Below are 17084 nucleotides of genomic sequence, written 5' to 3' on the forward strand. Positions count from 1 at the left end.
GAGAGCTTGTGTGCTCATCTGTAAAGTGAGGGGGTGCCATCCAGTCACAGGTATTGTGATGGCTGATCATCTTTGTGAAGCCCCTAGCAGGCTCTGCCCACACAGCAGGCAGCGAAAACACACTGCCCCGTGACTCACGAGTTACACTGAGAAGTATCCAGCTCTTATGTGAAGTGTTTATATTACTTCCAAGTGCCTGTTTATTTGTATGTTTGTTTTTAAGTATAAAAGGTAAGTTTAAAATGAAATCTATCCATGCCCTGGCCAGGTAGGTCAGTTGGTTAGCACGTCGTACCAATATACCAAGGTTGTAGGTTTGATCACTGGTCAGGGCACATACAGAATCAACCAATGAATGAATGCATAAATGAGTTGGACAACAAATCCATGTTTCTCTCCCTTCCTGCCTCCCAATCTCTCTCTCTCGAAAATCAATAAATAAAAATTGAAATAAAAACGAAATCTATCCCTAGATAGCAGCAATTAGAGATAATATATTGAAATTAGAGGGCAGTGATCCATTATGGGGAGATACTGCTTCAATGAATAGTTTATTGAACAGAATTTTGTTCTCTTCTTAAAATTAAAGTTTTTTATTTTGGAAGGGAAGGGGTTAGTATTGTGTTTTAACGACAACTAGGGACATATACTGGCTAGAGAATTATGCCACCAGAGTTCAAGGACATCTTTCCTTTTGATCCTGGTAACATTAATACAGTTGCATCTTATTGATCTGGGCGAGTACAATAACTTCTAGCAGCATTGGATTGGAAATTTCATAGCTTCTTCCCCTCCTCTTAAAAAGTGCCACCGTGCCTACTTTTCCTCCAAGTAATTCTATTTTGAGGGTTTCATGGCAACTCTCGGAATGGAGGTACCTTACTGGTCATTGAAGATTTTTTCCAACAGACAATATTTCTGTTGTCTACTTATTTTGTAAAAATGGAATCATTTGGGAAGAGCCCTCAAAAGACACTGGCACCTGCCAGCTGTTCCACATTCAGAGGCAATGACCCAGACTTCTGGTAGGACTGCGTTTCTTTTATTAAGGCAAAAGGGACAAGAGGTCAGTTTTAGTAACTGGCTCATACTCCGACTGCAGAAAAGAAAGGAACCAGCATGGGATTCTCATCTGAAATGGGGTTTCACTTCACCACACTTTCATCTGCTCTTGCACACAGCTGAGTAACAACATGGAAATTTCTGAGTTGCTAGCAGAACTGCAATTATTATGGTTGTCCTGGTGTAAATGCAAACTTTTGAATTAGGACGGACTTACAAAGATGTCTATTAATCATCCTCTTTGATTTTTGCGGTTCTATGGTAAAAATGTCAGCGATGAGGTCATCTCCTAAGAATCCCCTGCTTACAGACAGACTTGAGAGCATCGCCCAGCCTTCCTTGCCATTCAACAGCTGGTGGCCATGCGCACTCTACCTGCCAGGAGGGAGACAAACAGACAGGAACATATCCAGGCCTAAGTCAAGCTTTTCAGGTTGCCAGGATACAGCTACAAGTCATTCTTAAAATCCAGACACCAATCAGAAACAAATATGGGCTTGTTAAAATGGAATCAATCACAAGCCCTGGCCAGGTATCTCAGTTGGTTAGAGCATCATCCCCATATGCCAAGGTTTATGCCAAGGTTGTGGATTTGATTCCCAGTCAGGGCACATACAAGAAACAACCAACAAATGCATAAATAAATGGAACAACAAATTGATGTGTGTGTGTTTTTTCTCTCTCTCCTTTCCACTCTGTCTCTAAAGTCAATTTTAAAATACACAAAACTGGAATCACGAAGAGTCCAACACAAAAAAGACATGTTGGCTGCTTATTAAAATGCATTTTTATATGAGTAAAGCTTTGCCTCTTCCTTCTTCTACCCCCATGGAGAAAAGGTTTCCCTCATCTTAAAGGCTAGATTTATAGACCAACTAAAATTGTTATTTCTATACTGCTACTTGCCCACCATTCCTAAATTACACATTACATTCCTACACATGATTTGTTATAGTATGTGTTACCTCCTTAGTTAATTTTTAGCTACCTTAAGGAAATGTTAACATAGGGGTTATTTTTTAAAAGAACATTTATTGAATATTTAACATCTCAGGTTAATGATATAATTACAATGATAAAAATATAAGTGTCTCAAAAATACTGAGTGATCTTTTTTTTATTATTTTTCAATCCTTACCTGAGGGCATTTTTTTCTAGTTTTTAGAGAGTGGAAGGAAGGAGGAGGGGGACTGAGAAAAACATCGAACCTGCAACCCAGGTACGCATCCTGGACATGAAACCAAACCCAAGACCATGGGCTGACGCTCTAACCACTGAACAAAGCCAGCTAGGACAATACTGAGTGATCTTTTAAGTCAATTTCAAATTATCCAAAAGTGTGATGGCCGAGTGCACAGCCTAGTACAACCCACTAAGAAAATAAAGAGGGGAATGTCACACAGGGTCCTGTCCTGTATTATATATACACTGTCAACATTTACACATCATGGTCTAGTTGAGAGTCATAATTCACGTAACAGCGAAACTCATTTGCCAAGGTCCGGGTGTGCTTTGGAATAAATTTGCACGTCTTCACTCCAAGAAGTTTTGCTGCCTCTTCCTCCATGACAGCACCTGAAGAGAACAGACCAGATGAACCAGAAGACAAATACAACCATGCACCCTGGGCCCTGGCACAACATGACAATACCACTCTGCAAATGAGGGTGGAGGTCAGTTCTTCATATTCCTCTTTACTTTTCCAACATTTTTGAAATTTACTTACTTTCTTCCTTGTCTTTCTTATTTAATAAGTAGTTTTCCTGTCTCTGCAAAGCTAAGACACTTCAAGTGTCTTAGAAATAGATTATAACCTACTAAGTAATATAAGGAAAGCAAAAGTAAGTATTAAAAACTGGTGGTGTTGTAACATGGAAACCCGCACCTGAAACCTATCTGTTCATGTTAACCAATGTCAACCCAATAAATTTAATAAGTAAGTAAATAAAAAACACTGGTGTTGCCCTGGCTGGGTGGCTCAGTTGGTTGGAACATTGTCCTGTACACCAAAAGACTGCAGATTAGATTCCTGGTCAAGGCACATACCTAGGTCGTGAATTTGATCCCTAGTTAGGAGCATATGGGAGGCAACCAATCAATGTTTCTCATATTGATGTTTCTCTCTCCCTCTCTCTCTCTCACCCTCTTCTCCTCCTCCCTCTCTCCCTCCCTCTCTCTAAAATGAATAAAAACATATCCTTGAATGAGGATTTTAAAAAATAATACAAATTAAATAAAATATTGTAATGCCTTTAAAAGAGAAAGAAAAAACCTGGTGTTTTCCAATTTGATCAAGAATCCCCTTTTCAGAACCCTCTTGTACTGCTGGTGGGAATGCAGACTGGTGCAGCCACTGTGGAAAACAGTATGGTGTTTCCTCAAAAAATTAAAAATGGGATTGCCATTTTTACCACTTCTAGGTATATATCCCAAGAAAACAGAAATACCAATCAGAAAGGATATATGCACCCCTATGTTCATAGCAGCACAGTTTACCATAGCTAAGATCTGGAAACAGCCTAAGTGCCCATCAGCAGATGACTGGATTAGAAAACTGTGGTACATCTACACAGTGGAATACTACGCTGCTGTAAAAAAGAAGGAATTCTTACCATTTGCAACAGCATGGATGAAACTGGAGAGCATTATGCTAAGTGAAATAAGCCAGTCAGTGAAAGATAAATACCACATGATCTCACTCATTTGTGGAATATAAAGAACATTATAAACTGTTGAACAAAAATAGATACAGAGGCAAAGAAGCATCAAACAGACTGTCAAACTACAGTGGGAAGGCAGGGGAGCGTTGGGGGGAGGTAAGAGATCAACCGAAGTTCTTGTATGCATGTATATAAGCATAACCAATGGACGCAAGAATGGGGGGGGGGGGGGCATGTGCCAGGGGGTAAGGGAGGTCAATGGGGAAAAATGGAGACATGTACTACTATTTGTAATACTTTAAACAATATATTAAAAAATATCCCCTTTTCAGTAATATCTAATCTTGTAAACTCATAGGGATATATTCACACCAACCTTTGGATGACCAAACTATTTCTCCCTCAGCCCCCATCTTCACCCCACTGCCTGTCTGGCACTGCCCACTGATGTGGATATCACCCCAGATATTCCACTGATGTGGATATCACCCCAGATGCTGCCAAGCACCTGTCCCTTGATGCCTATGGTAGCAAGTGCTGCACAGATAGGAACCCAGGACTCATCCTGGATTCTCCCCTTTCTCACTTCCCACATGCAGAGCACAGCACATTTTTTTCAGTTTCCTCTCCAACCTCATCCAGAGCTACATCCACTCACCCCCATAAATCTTTTTGGTACAAAGTTAAAGTGAACTTGTTTAGACAAACAGGATCTTGTTCCTTTGGGGGTAGACACTGTAAAAGAAAATGCCAACTCTGACTAGCACCTGTCCGGGGCCCTCTCATTGGACTCCCCTTGAGGCCACTGCTGCAATGCTGCTCAGCCCAGAGAACTTGTGGATCTGAAGTACAGCCCCCTGACTCTAGGCCAGCCTGTCTTTCTCTGATTTTTTCATATACTTATCAAAATTAGGAATTCATTTCTTCTGTTGTATTACATTTTTTAATCTGTCCCCTAAAACCAAATGTATGCTCCATGAGGTTAGGCAATCTGCCTGTAAGCTGGCACAAAGGGCTAGTCACAGCTATCCTAATATATAAAAAGCCAGGGGCCGTCACAACCTAAACGACTGGATGACTGAACAGCAGGCTGCCGGCGGGAGGGAGCCCCCTCCCAGCCCCCGCCTGGGCGCGGCAGCGGCGGGAGGGAGCTAGAGGGTCATGTTATTTGTATAAAGGGTCATGTGCCACAGCTAGAGGGTCATGTTATTTGTATAAAGGGTCATGTGCCACAGCTAGAGGGTCCTGTTATTTGTATAAAGGGTCATGTGCCACAGCTAGAGGGTCATGTTATTTGTATAAAGGGTCATGTGCCACAGCTAGAGGGTCCTGTTATTTGTATAAAGGGTCATGTGCCACAGCTAGAGGGTCATGTTATTTGCATAAAGGGTCATGTGCCACAGCTAGAGGGTCATGTTATTTGTATAAAGGGTCATGTGCCACAGCTAGAGGGTCCTGTTATTTGTATAAAGGGTCATGTGCCACAGCTAGAGGGTCATGTTATTTGTATAAAGGGTCATGTGCCACAGCTAGAGGGTCCTGTTATTTGCATAAAGCTCTGAAAGCTGTGCAAGAGTGATGACTCCATTGACTCAACAGATGATGCTGAAAAGGAAAATTTTCCCATTGAATTTCTTAAGAGTATTACTCCTTCGGGAATGCCGAGTCATAAATTAAAATTGAAAGTGTGTGCAATCATCATGCTACTGAGAAATCTTAATAGTAAATGGGGTCTTTGTAATGATACTAGATTTATTTTCAAAAGATTGCGACCTAACATAATTGAAGCTGAAGTATTAACAGGATCTGCGGAAGGAGAGGTTGTTCTGATTCCAAGAATTGATTTGTCCCCATCTGACACTGGCCTCCCATTTAAATTAATTCGAAGACAGTTTCCCATGATGCCAGCATTTGCGATGACTAATAATAAATCACAAGAACAAACTCTAGAGTAGGAATATTCCTACCTGAACCCATTTTCGCACATGGTCAGTTATATGTTGCTTTCTCTCAAGTTCAAAGAGCGTGTACATTAAAGTTAAAGTTGTAAATACTTTATCCCAAGGGAAATTAGTCAAGCACTCTGAAAGTGTTTTCACTCTTAATGTGGTATGCAGGCAGATATTAGAATAAGTTTAATCAATTTATCAGTCATTGTATCAGTGCTGTTTTTACATCATGTTTTTGTTGTTTTTATATCATGTCTTTGCTGTTGTTATATCATGTTGTGATTATTAATAAATTTATATAGTATTTTCATATACATTTTACTAATTTTCTTTCATCTCTGACACTTCTATTATAGAGAAAGGGCAAATAGCAATATTAAAATACTTCCTCTAATTAGTTCCCACTAGTAAATTAATGAGTAAACACTAGTTATGTGAACAAGAGTTGTGTCTTTGACTAAGTCTACAACTCGACAGCCAGAAGAACAGCTCCATTGCTCAGCCCAGGGCGATCGGGCAGAAGCGTGGGCACAGGCTGGGCACAGGGGCAGGGGCTGCACTCAGGGCCTGGACACCAGGCTGCCCGACCAGAGAGGTAGTTATAGTTTTAGTTCTGTGTCAGGTTTCAGTACATCCGTCTTAAGAAAATAGTGTATCTCAATCTCCCCAGAAGGAACACTGTTCTGCTATAACAAACCTGATCCAACGCCTACCTTGTAGCCTCAGGCAATGCACGTTAACTCCACAGATTCGACATCCAGTGCGGAGGCTGTGTCAACTACTGATGATAACCATGCGACCCCACCTGCTGTGTGTCAGGCGCTCAGTCCTCACAACTCTGGAAGTCAGGCAGCATGACCAGCCCCATATTTACAGATGAGGAAAGGGGGGCATAGATAGGTTACAAAGTCTTTTTATGGTCACACAACAAGTGGTAGATTTAGGATCTGAGTTCTAAGATCTTTCAACTCTTGACACCTGAGGCTTGAACATCCACCATTATCAACCTTTATGAGCTGGCAGGCCAGCACCTACCTGTGCACAGCAGAATCTTGCCCTGAGTCAGGTACTTGATGGTTTCTGACGTTTTCCTGAGACATTCCTCAGAAAGATAGGGGGGATCCGCTATGACAATGTCAAAACTATGATGGGCAATATTTCCAGGAAAGTCCAGTGGGTTATTGTAATCATAGAAGATAAACTCCTCTCCATAAATGGAAAATCTTCTGTCATACTCAAAGAGGTATACAGCCAGGTCTTCTCTGTGCAGCTCCCTCAGTTTCAGGTAAACAGTAGGCGTGCTCACGCAGGCTACCCTGGAAAACAAAGGGAGTGTGTGCACAAGGAGCTCCGGCAGACAGCTCCTAACGGCACCAACGCCACTGAACACCAGGGGCTCCCTGCAAAGACCTTCCTGAAGGAAACAACACTGCCACTAACGTGACAGCAGTGAACTGAGAGAGAACAAAACGCCTCACTTTTAAGGAATCTGGTATTTAAAAATCTGAAACTCGTATGGAAGTGATACATGTGCTCTTTATAATAAAAAATGTAAAACATTAGGAACATATAAAGACAAAATTAGGTAGCCCGAAGTCTAAATTTACCTATTATCTCATGTTCCTTTAACATTTATGTCAAATATTGTTAATCTCAAACTAAATATTTTGAAGTTACTTTGTAATGTTCATAATCTTGAGAGGAAAACCCCAAATAACTGCTTTAGTAACTCCAGTTTTCTAAAAAGATACATTAAAATGAGGTCTCAGTGCAGAAAAGCTACTTTAAATTTCTGCAGCTTTTAAAAATATATATTTTTTTATTGATTTTAGAGAGGAAGGGAGAGGGAGAGAGATAGAAACATCAATGATGAGAAGCACTGATTGGCTGCCTCCTGCACACCCCCTACTGGGGATCGAGCCCGCAACCCAGGCATGTGCCCTTGACCGGAATCAAACCCAGGACCCTTCAGTCCGCAGGCTGATGCTCTACCTACTGAGCCAAACCAGCTAGGGCTCTGCTGCTTTTTTTGTATAAGGAAATTATTACCAGCAGCCTACGGTTTTTGAACAAGTAAGCAATGTTCCAATAGTTAACTCTTTTTTTGTTAATCTTCACTCAGGGATATTTTTCCATTGATGTTTAGAGAGAGTGGAAAGGGAGGGAATGATGAGAAGACAGAGAAAAAAGAGATGAGAGAGAGAGAGACATCGATTGGTTGCCTCGCTCCAACTGAGGATTGAACTTACTACCGAGGTACATGCCCTTGACCAGGAATCGAACCCGAGACTCTTTGGTGCGTGGGCTGACACTCTAACTACTGAGCACACCGGCCAGGGCCCAATAGTTAACTTTTAAAACTAACTGCGAAAGAAGCTAGAAATAAATACTGAACTATTGAGTTGGGTGTGGTCCGTCTGTTACAATGGAATATTGTGTAATATCACACCGCCGAGACACTCCAGGAACACCAGGGGCAAAAGGACATTTGCATGAGCGTGAGAAAATATGCTCAGGGGCACAAGAACCAGACACCGTGGCTGCCTCACAGCAGAACTGGGGGCCTGGAGATAGTGAGGAAGGAGGCTGACATTTTCTCAATCCCCTTTATAACTTTTAGATATTTACCATGCATGTATATTATCATTCCAAACAGTACTTTTGAAAATTAAACTCAGTCTTAAATCTGTGAGCTTCATTTCTGTTGGCCCAAATACACCTGCAGTATGTGACAGCCTGATGACGCACACTTGCGTCCGTGGAAAATGTGCATGGCCCAGGCTGGGTGTCAGGGGCACTCAGAGCCTCAGCCAGGATGCTGCCCGAGTTCGGGGGGAAGGAGGGAAAGTGAAGGTATAGAGCCAGGATGTCTTCACTGAGCTGGGATAACAAGCAGCAATCAGATGCACAATGAATTATCAGCCAAGAAAGTGGGTGAAATAAAGGTCGTTTCAGACCAACTAAATCTGAGCTTGCTGCCAGCAGAATTTCTCTAAAATATTCTGAAGGATGTACACAGGCAGCAGAAAAGTGTCTCCGATGCAGGAAGGAGGAAGCAGGGTGTGGTGAACCCAGGGGGTCAATGGGGTTTGTCATGGAGTGGTGGGGTCCTAGGGCAAATCACTCCTGAGTTCCCTTGTGCAAGTGGCTGAATCTCTTGAGCCTCAGCTCTGTCTTTAGAGTAGAGAATATAATGGTAACTACCTCACAGGGGTGTTAGAACTAAACAAGGTGACCTTCATAAACTGCTGACACAGAGAACAGAGCAGGCAGCAATTATTGCCCCAACCGGTTTGGCTCAGTGGATAGAGCATCCGCCTGTGGACTGAAGGGCTCCAGGTTCTATTCCAGCCAAGGGCACATGCCTGGGTTGCGGGCTCGATCCCCAGTACGGGGGGAGGGAGGGGGGGGCGTGTAGGAGGCAGCTGATCAATGATTCTCTCTCATCATTGGTGTTCTATCTCTCTCTCCCTCTCCCTTCCTCTCTGAAATCAATAAAAATTTATTTTCTAAAGAAAAGATTATGACACAGCTCCTGAAGATGCCTATCAGAAAAAATTAAAAGTTGCATCCAAAGCCCTCATATTAATGGAAAAAAGAAAAAAATGTATAAAAAACAGTGTCATTAAGAAAAACACAATAAAAAACTACATATAATTTAAAAAGAAAACAGAAAAAAAAGAAACTTGGGACTTCTAGTTAAAGATGGTGGATGGGAATGTAGATTTGCACCCTCATGAAGTCCACTCAGTACACCACAAGTAAGATTCTATTTTGTTGTTAAAGCCAAGAAGAGAAAGAGAATGTGAGAAGAGACAAAAGAAACACACATAAAATGCTGGAAAAGAGTGGAGAGTGGTATCTGACTTGACAGGCCCAAACACCAAATCCTGAACTGGCAGCCAGGAAAGCTGGGGAGCAACCTTATCTCTATCACCGCACCCCGAGGCTCAGGATCTGCAGATCAGTAACTCAGGAAGCGGCTGAAGGTCCATGTAGGCAGACAGTAATTCCCAAGACTCTCCTCCTTCTCCCAGGAGACAGAAACCTGGAGGGATGGTCTCTGGATTGGGGGACAAAAGGGCGTGCCAGCACAACCAGCAGTGTGGTACTGTGTGGCAATGACAAGGATTAAGTTAAACCCACTGGATGCTAGGACCGTCAGTCCTCTCAGTAATGTGGTCCTCCAGATGATGTCACGGCACACATAACTTCCAGGGAAGCATTAGAAGACTCTTGCTAGAGCTCTGACCAGCCCCAGAGGAAAAGACTCAGACAAAACGACAGTGGGGTTCCCTATGAATAGCTCACCCAGGTCATCCAACTGAAGAGATCAAGCAAATAAGTTTTGCCATGTGTCACAGCTTTCCAACATAATCTAAGTGGACAGTGAACATCAATGGGCATTCAAGGAAAACATTTAATACTAGGGGCCTGGTGCATGAAATTCATGCGCAGGTACGGTCCCTAGGCCTGGACTACGATTGGGGCCATCTTCCTCAGCTGCCCACAGCCTGCCCCGCCCCCACCCAACCCCGGTTCCCCATTCATCATCGGATGATTGGTGCCTGACGGCTGAGGGAAGGGACTGAGAGGTCGGCTGTTCCGGCCCACTTGCCAACCCCGCCCCCACCGCGGGTGGCCATCAGGTGATCAGAGCCTGCAGGCCAGGGAAAGGAACCAAGAGGTGGTCAGTGTGCCTCATAGTGCCTGGTCCAGTGGTCGTTCTGCCATTAGGGTCAATTTGCATATTACCCTTTTATTATATAGGATTAGAGACCAAAATAAATGAACAGAAAAGGCATGTTGTAGTAAGCAGACTAAATGGGGAGAAGAAAACTTTTTAAAAAATCCTGTAATTAATATCCTCAGGATAAACAAGATACAATAATAAATATTCAGCACAATCAATGAATGCAATAGTAAGTGGAACAGTAAATCGATGTTTCCCTCTCTCCCCCTTCCTCTCTTTCTAAAAATCAATCAATAAAATTTAAAATAAATAAATATATATTCAGAGACCCCAAAAGAGAGCTGTAAATGAATATGTACACTGAGTGGCCAGATTATTGTGATCTCTGAACACATAATAATCTGGCCACTCAGTGTATATGACAACAGAAAAGGTAAACTCAGCAGAATGTTTAGAAAATAAAGTTGAGGAATATTCCCAGAAAGTAAGGTAAGGTCCAACATTCAAATAACAGGAGTCCCAGAAAGAGGAACAGAAAAAACAGTGGGGGAGGAAATAGGCTTAAGACAGTTTTCCCAAACTGAAGGAAATGAGATTGAAAGAGCTCCCCATCCAGCACGAGAGGGGAATACTCTATGCCAGGACACATCAACTATTAGGAATTAAAAAAAGAACCCAAGTTTGCACTGAGCAAGGAAAAAACAGGTTTCCTGCAAGAACTCAGAACAGCATGGGATTTCTCAACAGCACCTATGGATACTTGGAGGCCAGGAAGCAATGTCCTCAAAACCTGGAATTACATACCCAGCAAAACTATTACAATTGAGAGTAAGAGTGGAATAAAGGCATTTTCAGAAATGAAAGGTTTTTAAAATTCCCTTCCCACATATCTTTTCTGTGGAAGCTACTGAAGGATGGACCCAGCCCAGATTAAGGCTGCAAAATGAGAACTGGGGTACAGGAAACTGGAAATCCAAAATAAAAGAAAGGAAAAAGGACTATGAGCATGATGGTGAAGAAAGAAATCAAGATAAGAGCAGCAGCAAAGCTAGAAATCAACCAGTCCAGCTTGGTAAAGACCTGAGGTAATTTTTTTCAAGGAGTTGAAATATTTTTGCATTTATAGATAGGAGATATGCATAACTGGGGAAGAATTTGATGGTTAGTAGGTGATATGGACATAGAAACACATAAAAAATAGGAAACTTATAATTTTACAATAAGAAAAAAGTAAAAGGTTCAGCTGTAAGAACATTGTTTCATAACAATATGAACCCTGTTATAGCCCAAGTCTGGAAATAATACTATTGGGAGCATGGATAGAAAGCATGCACATCTGTGGAAGTGATAAAGTCTGAACCAGCTTTTTAGGACCATTCGATGATAAATTACATGCATGTAAAGTTTTGTGGATTTTTATCCTCACCTGAGGATGTTTATTGATTTAGAGAGAGAGGCAGGGAGAGTGCAAGAGAGAAACATCAGTGTGAGAGAGAAACATCAATTGGTTGGCTCCTGTATGCGCCCTGACTGGGAATTGAACCTACAACCTAGGTATGTGCCCTGACCGGAAATGGAACCCACAACCTTTAGGTATATGGGACAATGCTCTAATCAAATGAGCCACTGGGTCAGGGCTATGCATGTAAAGTCTTGATAAAAATAGAGTTAAAAAAAAGAAAACCTACATTCTTAAAATTTCAAAAAGTCAAGTATTAAGATTTTTTTTTCTCTTAAAGCAAACTGTAAGGGTATAAAAGTAAGGAGCAGGTTAGCAAGTATTAAAATAAAGGACAGAGATAAGAAATCCTACAATGAATACATTTCTGGGTGCCCCTAAACTTGTCATTATAGCAGTTCTTATTCCTCATATTCTACAAATCATGAAATACAAATTTTTCAGATTATGAATCAGACTTCTTACAAATCATCTCTCATTGAGGAAGGACACTGAAAATATTAATTTAGATTAAAACAAAAGAGAAACAAAATTTGAATCTCACCTTCCACCTTCCCCAGCAGCTGCAGTCACTTCCTTAGCAAGCCGCAAAGCCGTTTCCTGACTGTACCAAAACTGGCTCAGTTGCTGTAGCAGAGGGGTGAGTTCAGATCATTTTAGAATTAGCATAAATTTGATTCCTTTAATTTAAACCTGTGCATATACTTAATATTTTCATTTTTCTTCTTAAAACCAATTTTTTTGGAAATTATTATTTTTTAAAATTTTATTTTATTGTTTAAAGTATTACAAATAATAGTACATGACTCCTTTTTTTCCCCATTGACCTGCCCCCAGCCTCCCATACCCCCTACCCCCAGTGTCTTGCGTCCATTGGTTATGCTAATATGCATGCATACAAGTCCTTTGGTTGATTCTAAATTAACAGACAAATGGGGATCCAAGATGGCAGGGAGTAGGTAGAAGTTATACTCAAGTCCTCCTAGGACCACACTGGAATTACAATGAAATTATAGAACAATCAACCTGAATAACAAACTGAAGACTAGCTGAAGAGAAGTCTTATAACAAAGGATTTATAGAATAGTCAGATCAAGACTGGTAAGAAGGGCAGAGACACAAAAAAGGGCTGGCCCCTATCACATGCATCCAGTCCCAGACAGAGGCAGCCATCACCTGTGGATTGTTCTGTAGCTCCTAACAGGCACCTCAGGTCACAGGCAGCATCTGACATTGACCTGCACATGAGTCTCTCCCAAGAGGCCCAGAACCAACACACCCTGGAGCTGGCTTCACACCACCAAAGAGTACCACCTGATTAGTTCCACCAAAGGCACACCCAAAGGAAGACCTCGGCACCTACCAGACCCTACTGAGACAAATCCTGCTCATGTACTGTCGCTGGGGTCAATCCTCACAGTCAGACAGCCTGAGGGTCAACCCCACCCACAGATGGGCCAACAGTAATCAAGACTCACTACAACAGGAGGACTCACATAACCCAGGCAAAGAACACCTGTGGAGTACCCAGCTCAGGTGATCGGGGAGACTGCACCACTGGCCCCACACGATACCTAATATAGAAGGCCACTCTTCCAGACAAAGCAGATCTACCTAATACACAGAAGCCCCACCCCACCACACAGTGGCAGCTAAAATGGGGAGACAAAGAAGCATGCCCCAAAGGAAAGAACAGGAGAAATCTCCAGAAAAAGAACTAAATGAAATAGAGTAAAGCAATCTACCAGACACACAGTTCAAGACAATGGTTATAAGGATGCTCAAGGAACTTAGAGGAAGAATGAACTCAGTAGAGAGAACTTCAACAAAGAGATAATAAGCATAAAAGCAACAGAGAAACCACAAAAAAGAACCAGTCAGAAATGAAGACTACAATATCTAAAATTAAGACTACACTAGAAGGAATAAACAGTAGGTTGGATGAAGCAGATCGAATCAACAATTCGAAAGGCAAGGTAGCATAAAATACCCGATCAAAGCAGCAAAAATAAAAACAATTTTTTTAGTGACGGAGCAGCTCCCTCATCCTGAACATGCCATTGTTTTCTCCTTTCCCACACCTCATCCTAAAAGACCTAAGTGAAAGTTTTCCTGTTCTGGAAGGACCCCCTTGACCTTGCGATCATTATGTCCTTATTCTTTTCCTCTTCCATGGCACTGTAGTCTATTTTAAGAACCTGCATTATGTTATGTTGCATAACAGTTTCCTTCTCCCACCAGATGGTAAATGCCTGTTGTCAGGGATCATTCTATGTATCTTGACAACCCCAGATCCCAGCAGAGTACCTAATGTATAATAAGAATAAAATAAACATTTGTGGAGGAAAATTTTTTAAAATGAGGGTAGTTTAATGGACTTCTGGGACAACATCAAGTATAATAACATCCGCATTATTAGAGGCACCAGAAGGAGAAGAGAGAGAACAAGGGACTGAGAACCTATTTGAAGAAATAATGACTGAAAACTTCCCTAACCTGGTGAAGGAAAAAGACACACAAGTCCAGGAAGTACAGAGCGTCCCAAACAAGATAAACCCGAAGAGGCCCAAGACACATCATAATTAAAATGCCAAAAGTTGAAGACAGGAGAGGGCAATAAGAGAGAAGCGGTTAGTTACCTATAAGGGAGCTCCCATAAAACTGTCAGCTGATTTCTCATCAGAACTCTGCAAGCCAGAAGGGGTTGGTAAGAAATACAAAGTGATGAAAAGCAAGGATCTACAAACAAGACTATTCTACTCATCATGGTTGTCATTTAAAATTGAAGGAAAATAGCCCTGGCTGATGTTCCTCAGTGGTTAGAGTGTCGATCCATGAACTGAAGGGTCATAGGTTCGATTCCCAGTTAAGAGCATGTACCTGAGTTACAGGTTTGACCCCACCCAGTTAGGGTGTGTGTGGGAGGCAACCGATCGAAGAGTCTTTCTCACATCAATGTCTGTCTCTCCTTCCCTTCTTCCTTTCCTCCCTTCCTCCTTCCTTTCCTCCTTCCCTCCTTCCCTCCCTCCCTCCTTTCCAATCTCTCTAAAAAAATCAATGGGAAAAATATCCTAGGGTAAGAATTAACAACAACAACAAAAAGATAAATTAAAAAAATAATAATAAAATAAAATTGAAAAATAAAGAGCCTTCCAGACAAAAAAAAAAGCTAAAGGGATTTATTACTACCAAACCAGTATTACAAGAAATGTTAAAGTGACTGCTTTAAGAAGAAAAAGAAGGAACATAAATATGTATAATAAATGGCAATAAATACATCCCTAAAAAGAATCACTTAAAATATAAATGGCTTAAATGCTCCTATCCAAAGACATAGGGTATCTGATTGGATATGAAAACAAGACCCATTTATGTGCTATCTATGAGAGATCCACTTCAGATCAAAAGACACACACAGACTGAAAGTAAAGGGATGAAAAAAATATTTCATGCAAATAGGAACAAACAAACAAAAAGCTAGGGTAGCAATACTTATATCAGACAAAACAGACTTTAAAACAAAGGCCATAATAAGAAACAAATGCACCCAATGGAGAAGCATCTAAATTCATAAAGCAAATATTGGCAGATATAAAGGGAAAGATCAACAGTAATAGTCATAGTAGGGGATTTTAACACCCCATTGATATCAATGGATAGATCTTCTAGACAGAAAATCAATAAGGAAACAGCTGCATTAAAAACACAGTAGGTCAGATTAACTTAATTGATATGTTTAGAGAATTTCATCCCAAACTGACAAAATATACATTATTTTAAAGTGCACATGGAGCCTGGCTGCAGTGGCTCAGTGGTTGAGCATCAATCCATGAACCAAGAGGTTACTGGTTTGATTTCTGGTCAGGGCACATGGGTTTTGGGCTCCATCCCCAGTAGGTGACATGCAGGAAGCAGCCAATCAATGTTTGTCTCTATCCCTCTCCTTGCTCCTCTCTCTAAAATCAATAAAAACATATTTTTTAAATAAATAAAGTGCACATGGAACATTTCCCTAAATAGACTATGTGTTAGGTAATAGAACAAGTCTCAATAAACTTAAGAGGCAGAAATCATATCAAACATCTTCTCCAAACACAATGGTATGAAACTAGAAATCAATTACATGAAAAACACACAAACAGACGGAGGCTAAATAATGTAATTAAACAATGACTGGGTTAATAATGAGATTAAGAAATCAAAAGATACCTTGAGATAAATGAAAATGAAAAAAGTGCATTCTCCAAAAAATTCAAGAGGAAGGAAGGTTCCCAAACTCATTTTATGAGTTAGCATTATCCTAATTCCAAAACCATATTAAGACACTACAAAGAAAGAAAATTATAGGCTAGTAACTCTGATGAACATAGATACAAAAATCCTCAACACAGTATTAGGCAGCCAAATTCAGCAATATATTAAAAACATCAACCAGCCAGTGTTACTCAGTGGCTGAGTGTTGATTTATGAACCAGGAGAACACGGTTCGATTTTTTATCAGGGCACATGTCTGGGTTGTGGGCTTGATCCCCAGTAGGGGACATGCAGGAGGCAACCAATCAATGATTCTCATCATTGATGTTTCCATCTCTCTCTCCCTAAAATCAACAAAAATACATATTTTTAAAAAATCTTACATCATGATCAAGTGGGATTTATTCCTGGGTTCAATATCATAAATCAATTAATGTGATACACTACATAAACAAAAATGAAGGATAAAAATCATATAATTATATTAATAGATGCAGAAAAAGCATGTGACAAAAATCCAGCACCCATTTATGATAAAAATTCTCAACAAAGCGGAAATAGAAAGAACATAACTCAACATAATAAAGGCCATATTTGACAAACCCACAGGTAATGTCATCCTCAATGGGGAAAAAGTAAAAGCATTTCCCTTAAGATCAGGAACAAGACATAAATTTCCACTTTTAACACTTTTTTTTATTGTTTAAAGCAGGGGTCCTCAAACTTTTTAAACAGGGGGCCAGTTCACTGACCCTCAGACAGTTGGAGGGCCGGACTATAGTTTTAAAAAAACTATGAACAAATTCCTCTGCACACTGCACATATCTTATTTTGAAGTAAAAAAACAAAACGGCAAAAACACCCCCATGTGGCCCGCAGGCCGTAGTTTGAGGACGCCTGGTTTAAAGTATTACATAGTCTCCTTTTCCCCCCGATTGACCCCACCCCCCCAGGCTCTCCTACCCCTCCTTACCACTCTTAATTCAATACAGTAATAAAGTCCTACC

The 17084-nt window shown here is 41.0% G+C and overlaps 1 protein-coding gene across 4 annotated transcripts in view; it reads right to left on the reverse strand.

Moving 5' to 3' along the window:
* Positions 1–603: 603 nt before the first annotated feature.
* EEF1AKMT1 (EEF1A lysine methyltransferase 1) overlaps positions 604–17084 on the reverse strand; it is a 37711-nt gene continuing 21230 nt past the window's right edge. For 2 of the 4 annotated variants that reach the window (XM_079773677.1, XM_079773676.1), the window contains 3 exons: positions 12368–12450; positions 6707–6987; positions 605–2637 (listed from right to left, as the gene is read on the reverse strand). In XM_079773677.1, coding sequence (XP_079629803.1) covers positions 2501–2637; positions 6707–6987; positions 12368–12450 — 501 coding nt within the window. In that variant the 3' untranslated portion in view covers positions 605–2500. Of the gene's footprint in view, positions 2638–6706; positions 6988–12367; positions 12451–17084 lie in introns of all 4 variants that reach the window. The other 2 variants (XM_079773678.1, XM_079773675.1) reach the window with 2 other exon arrangements.

Source organism: Cnephaeus nilssonii (genome assembly GCF_951640355.1).
Source record: "Cnephaeus nilssonii genome assembly, chromosome: 6".
Classification (NCBI taxonomy): Eukaryota; Metazoa; Chordata; class Mammalia; order Chiroptera; family Vespertilionidae; genus Cnephaeus; species Cnephaeus nilssonii.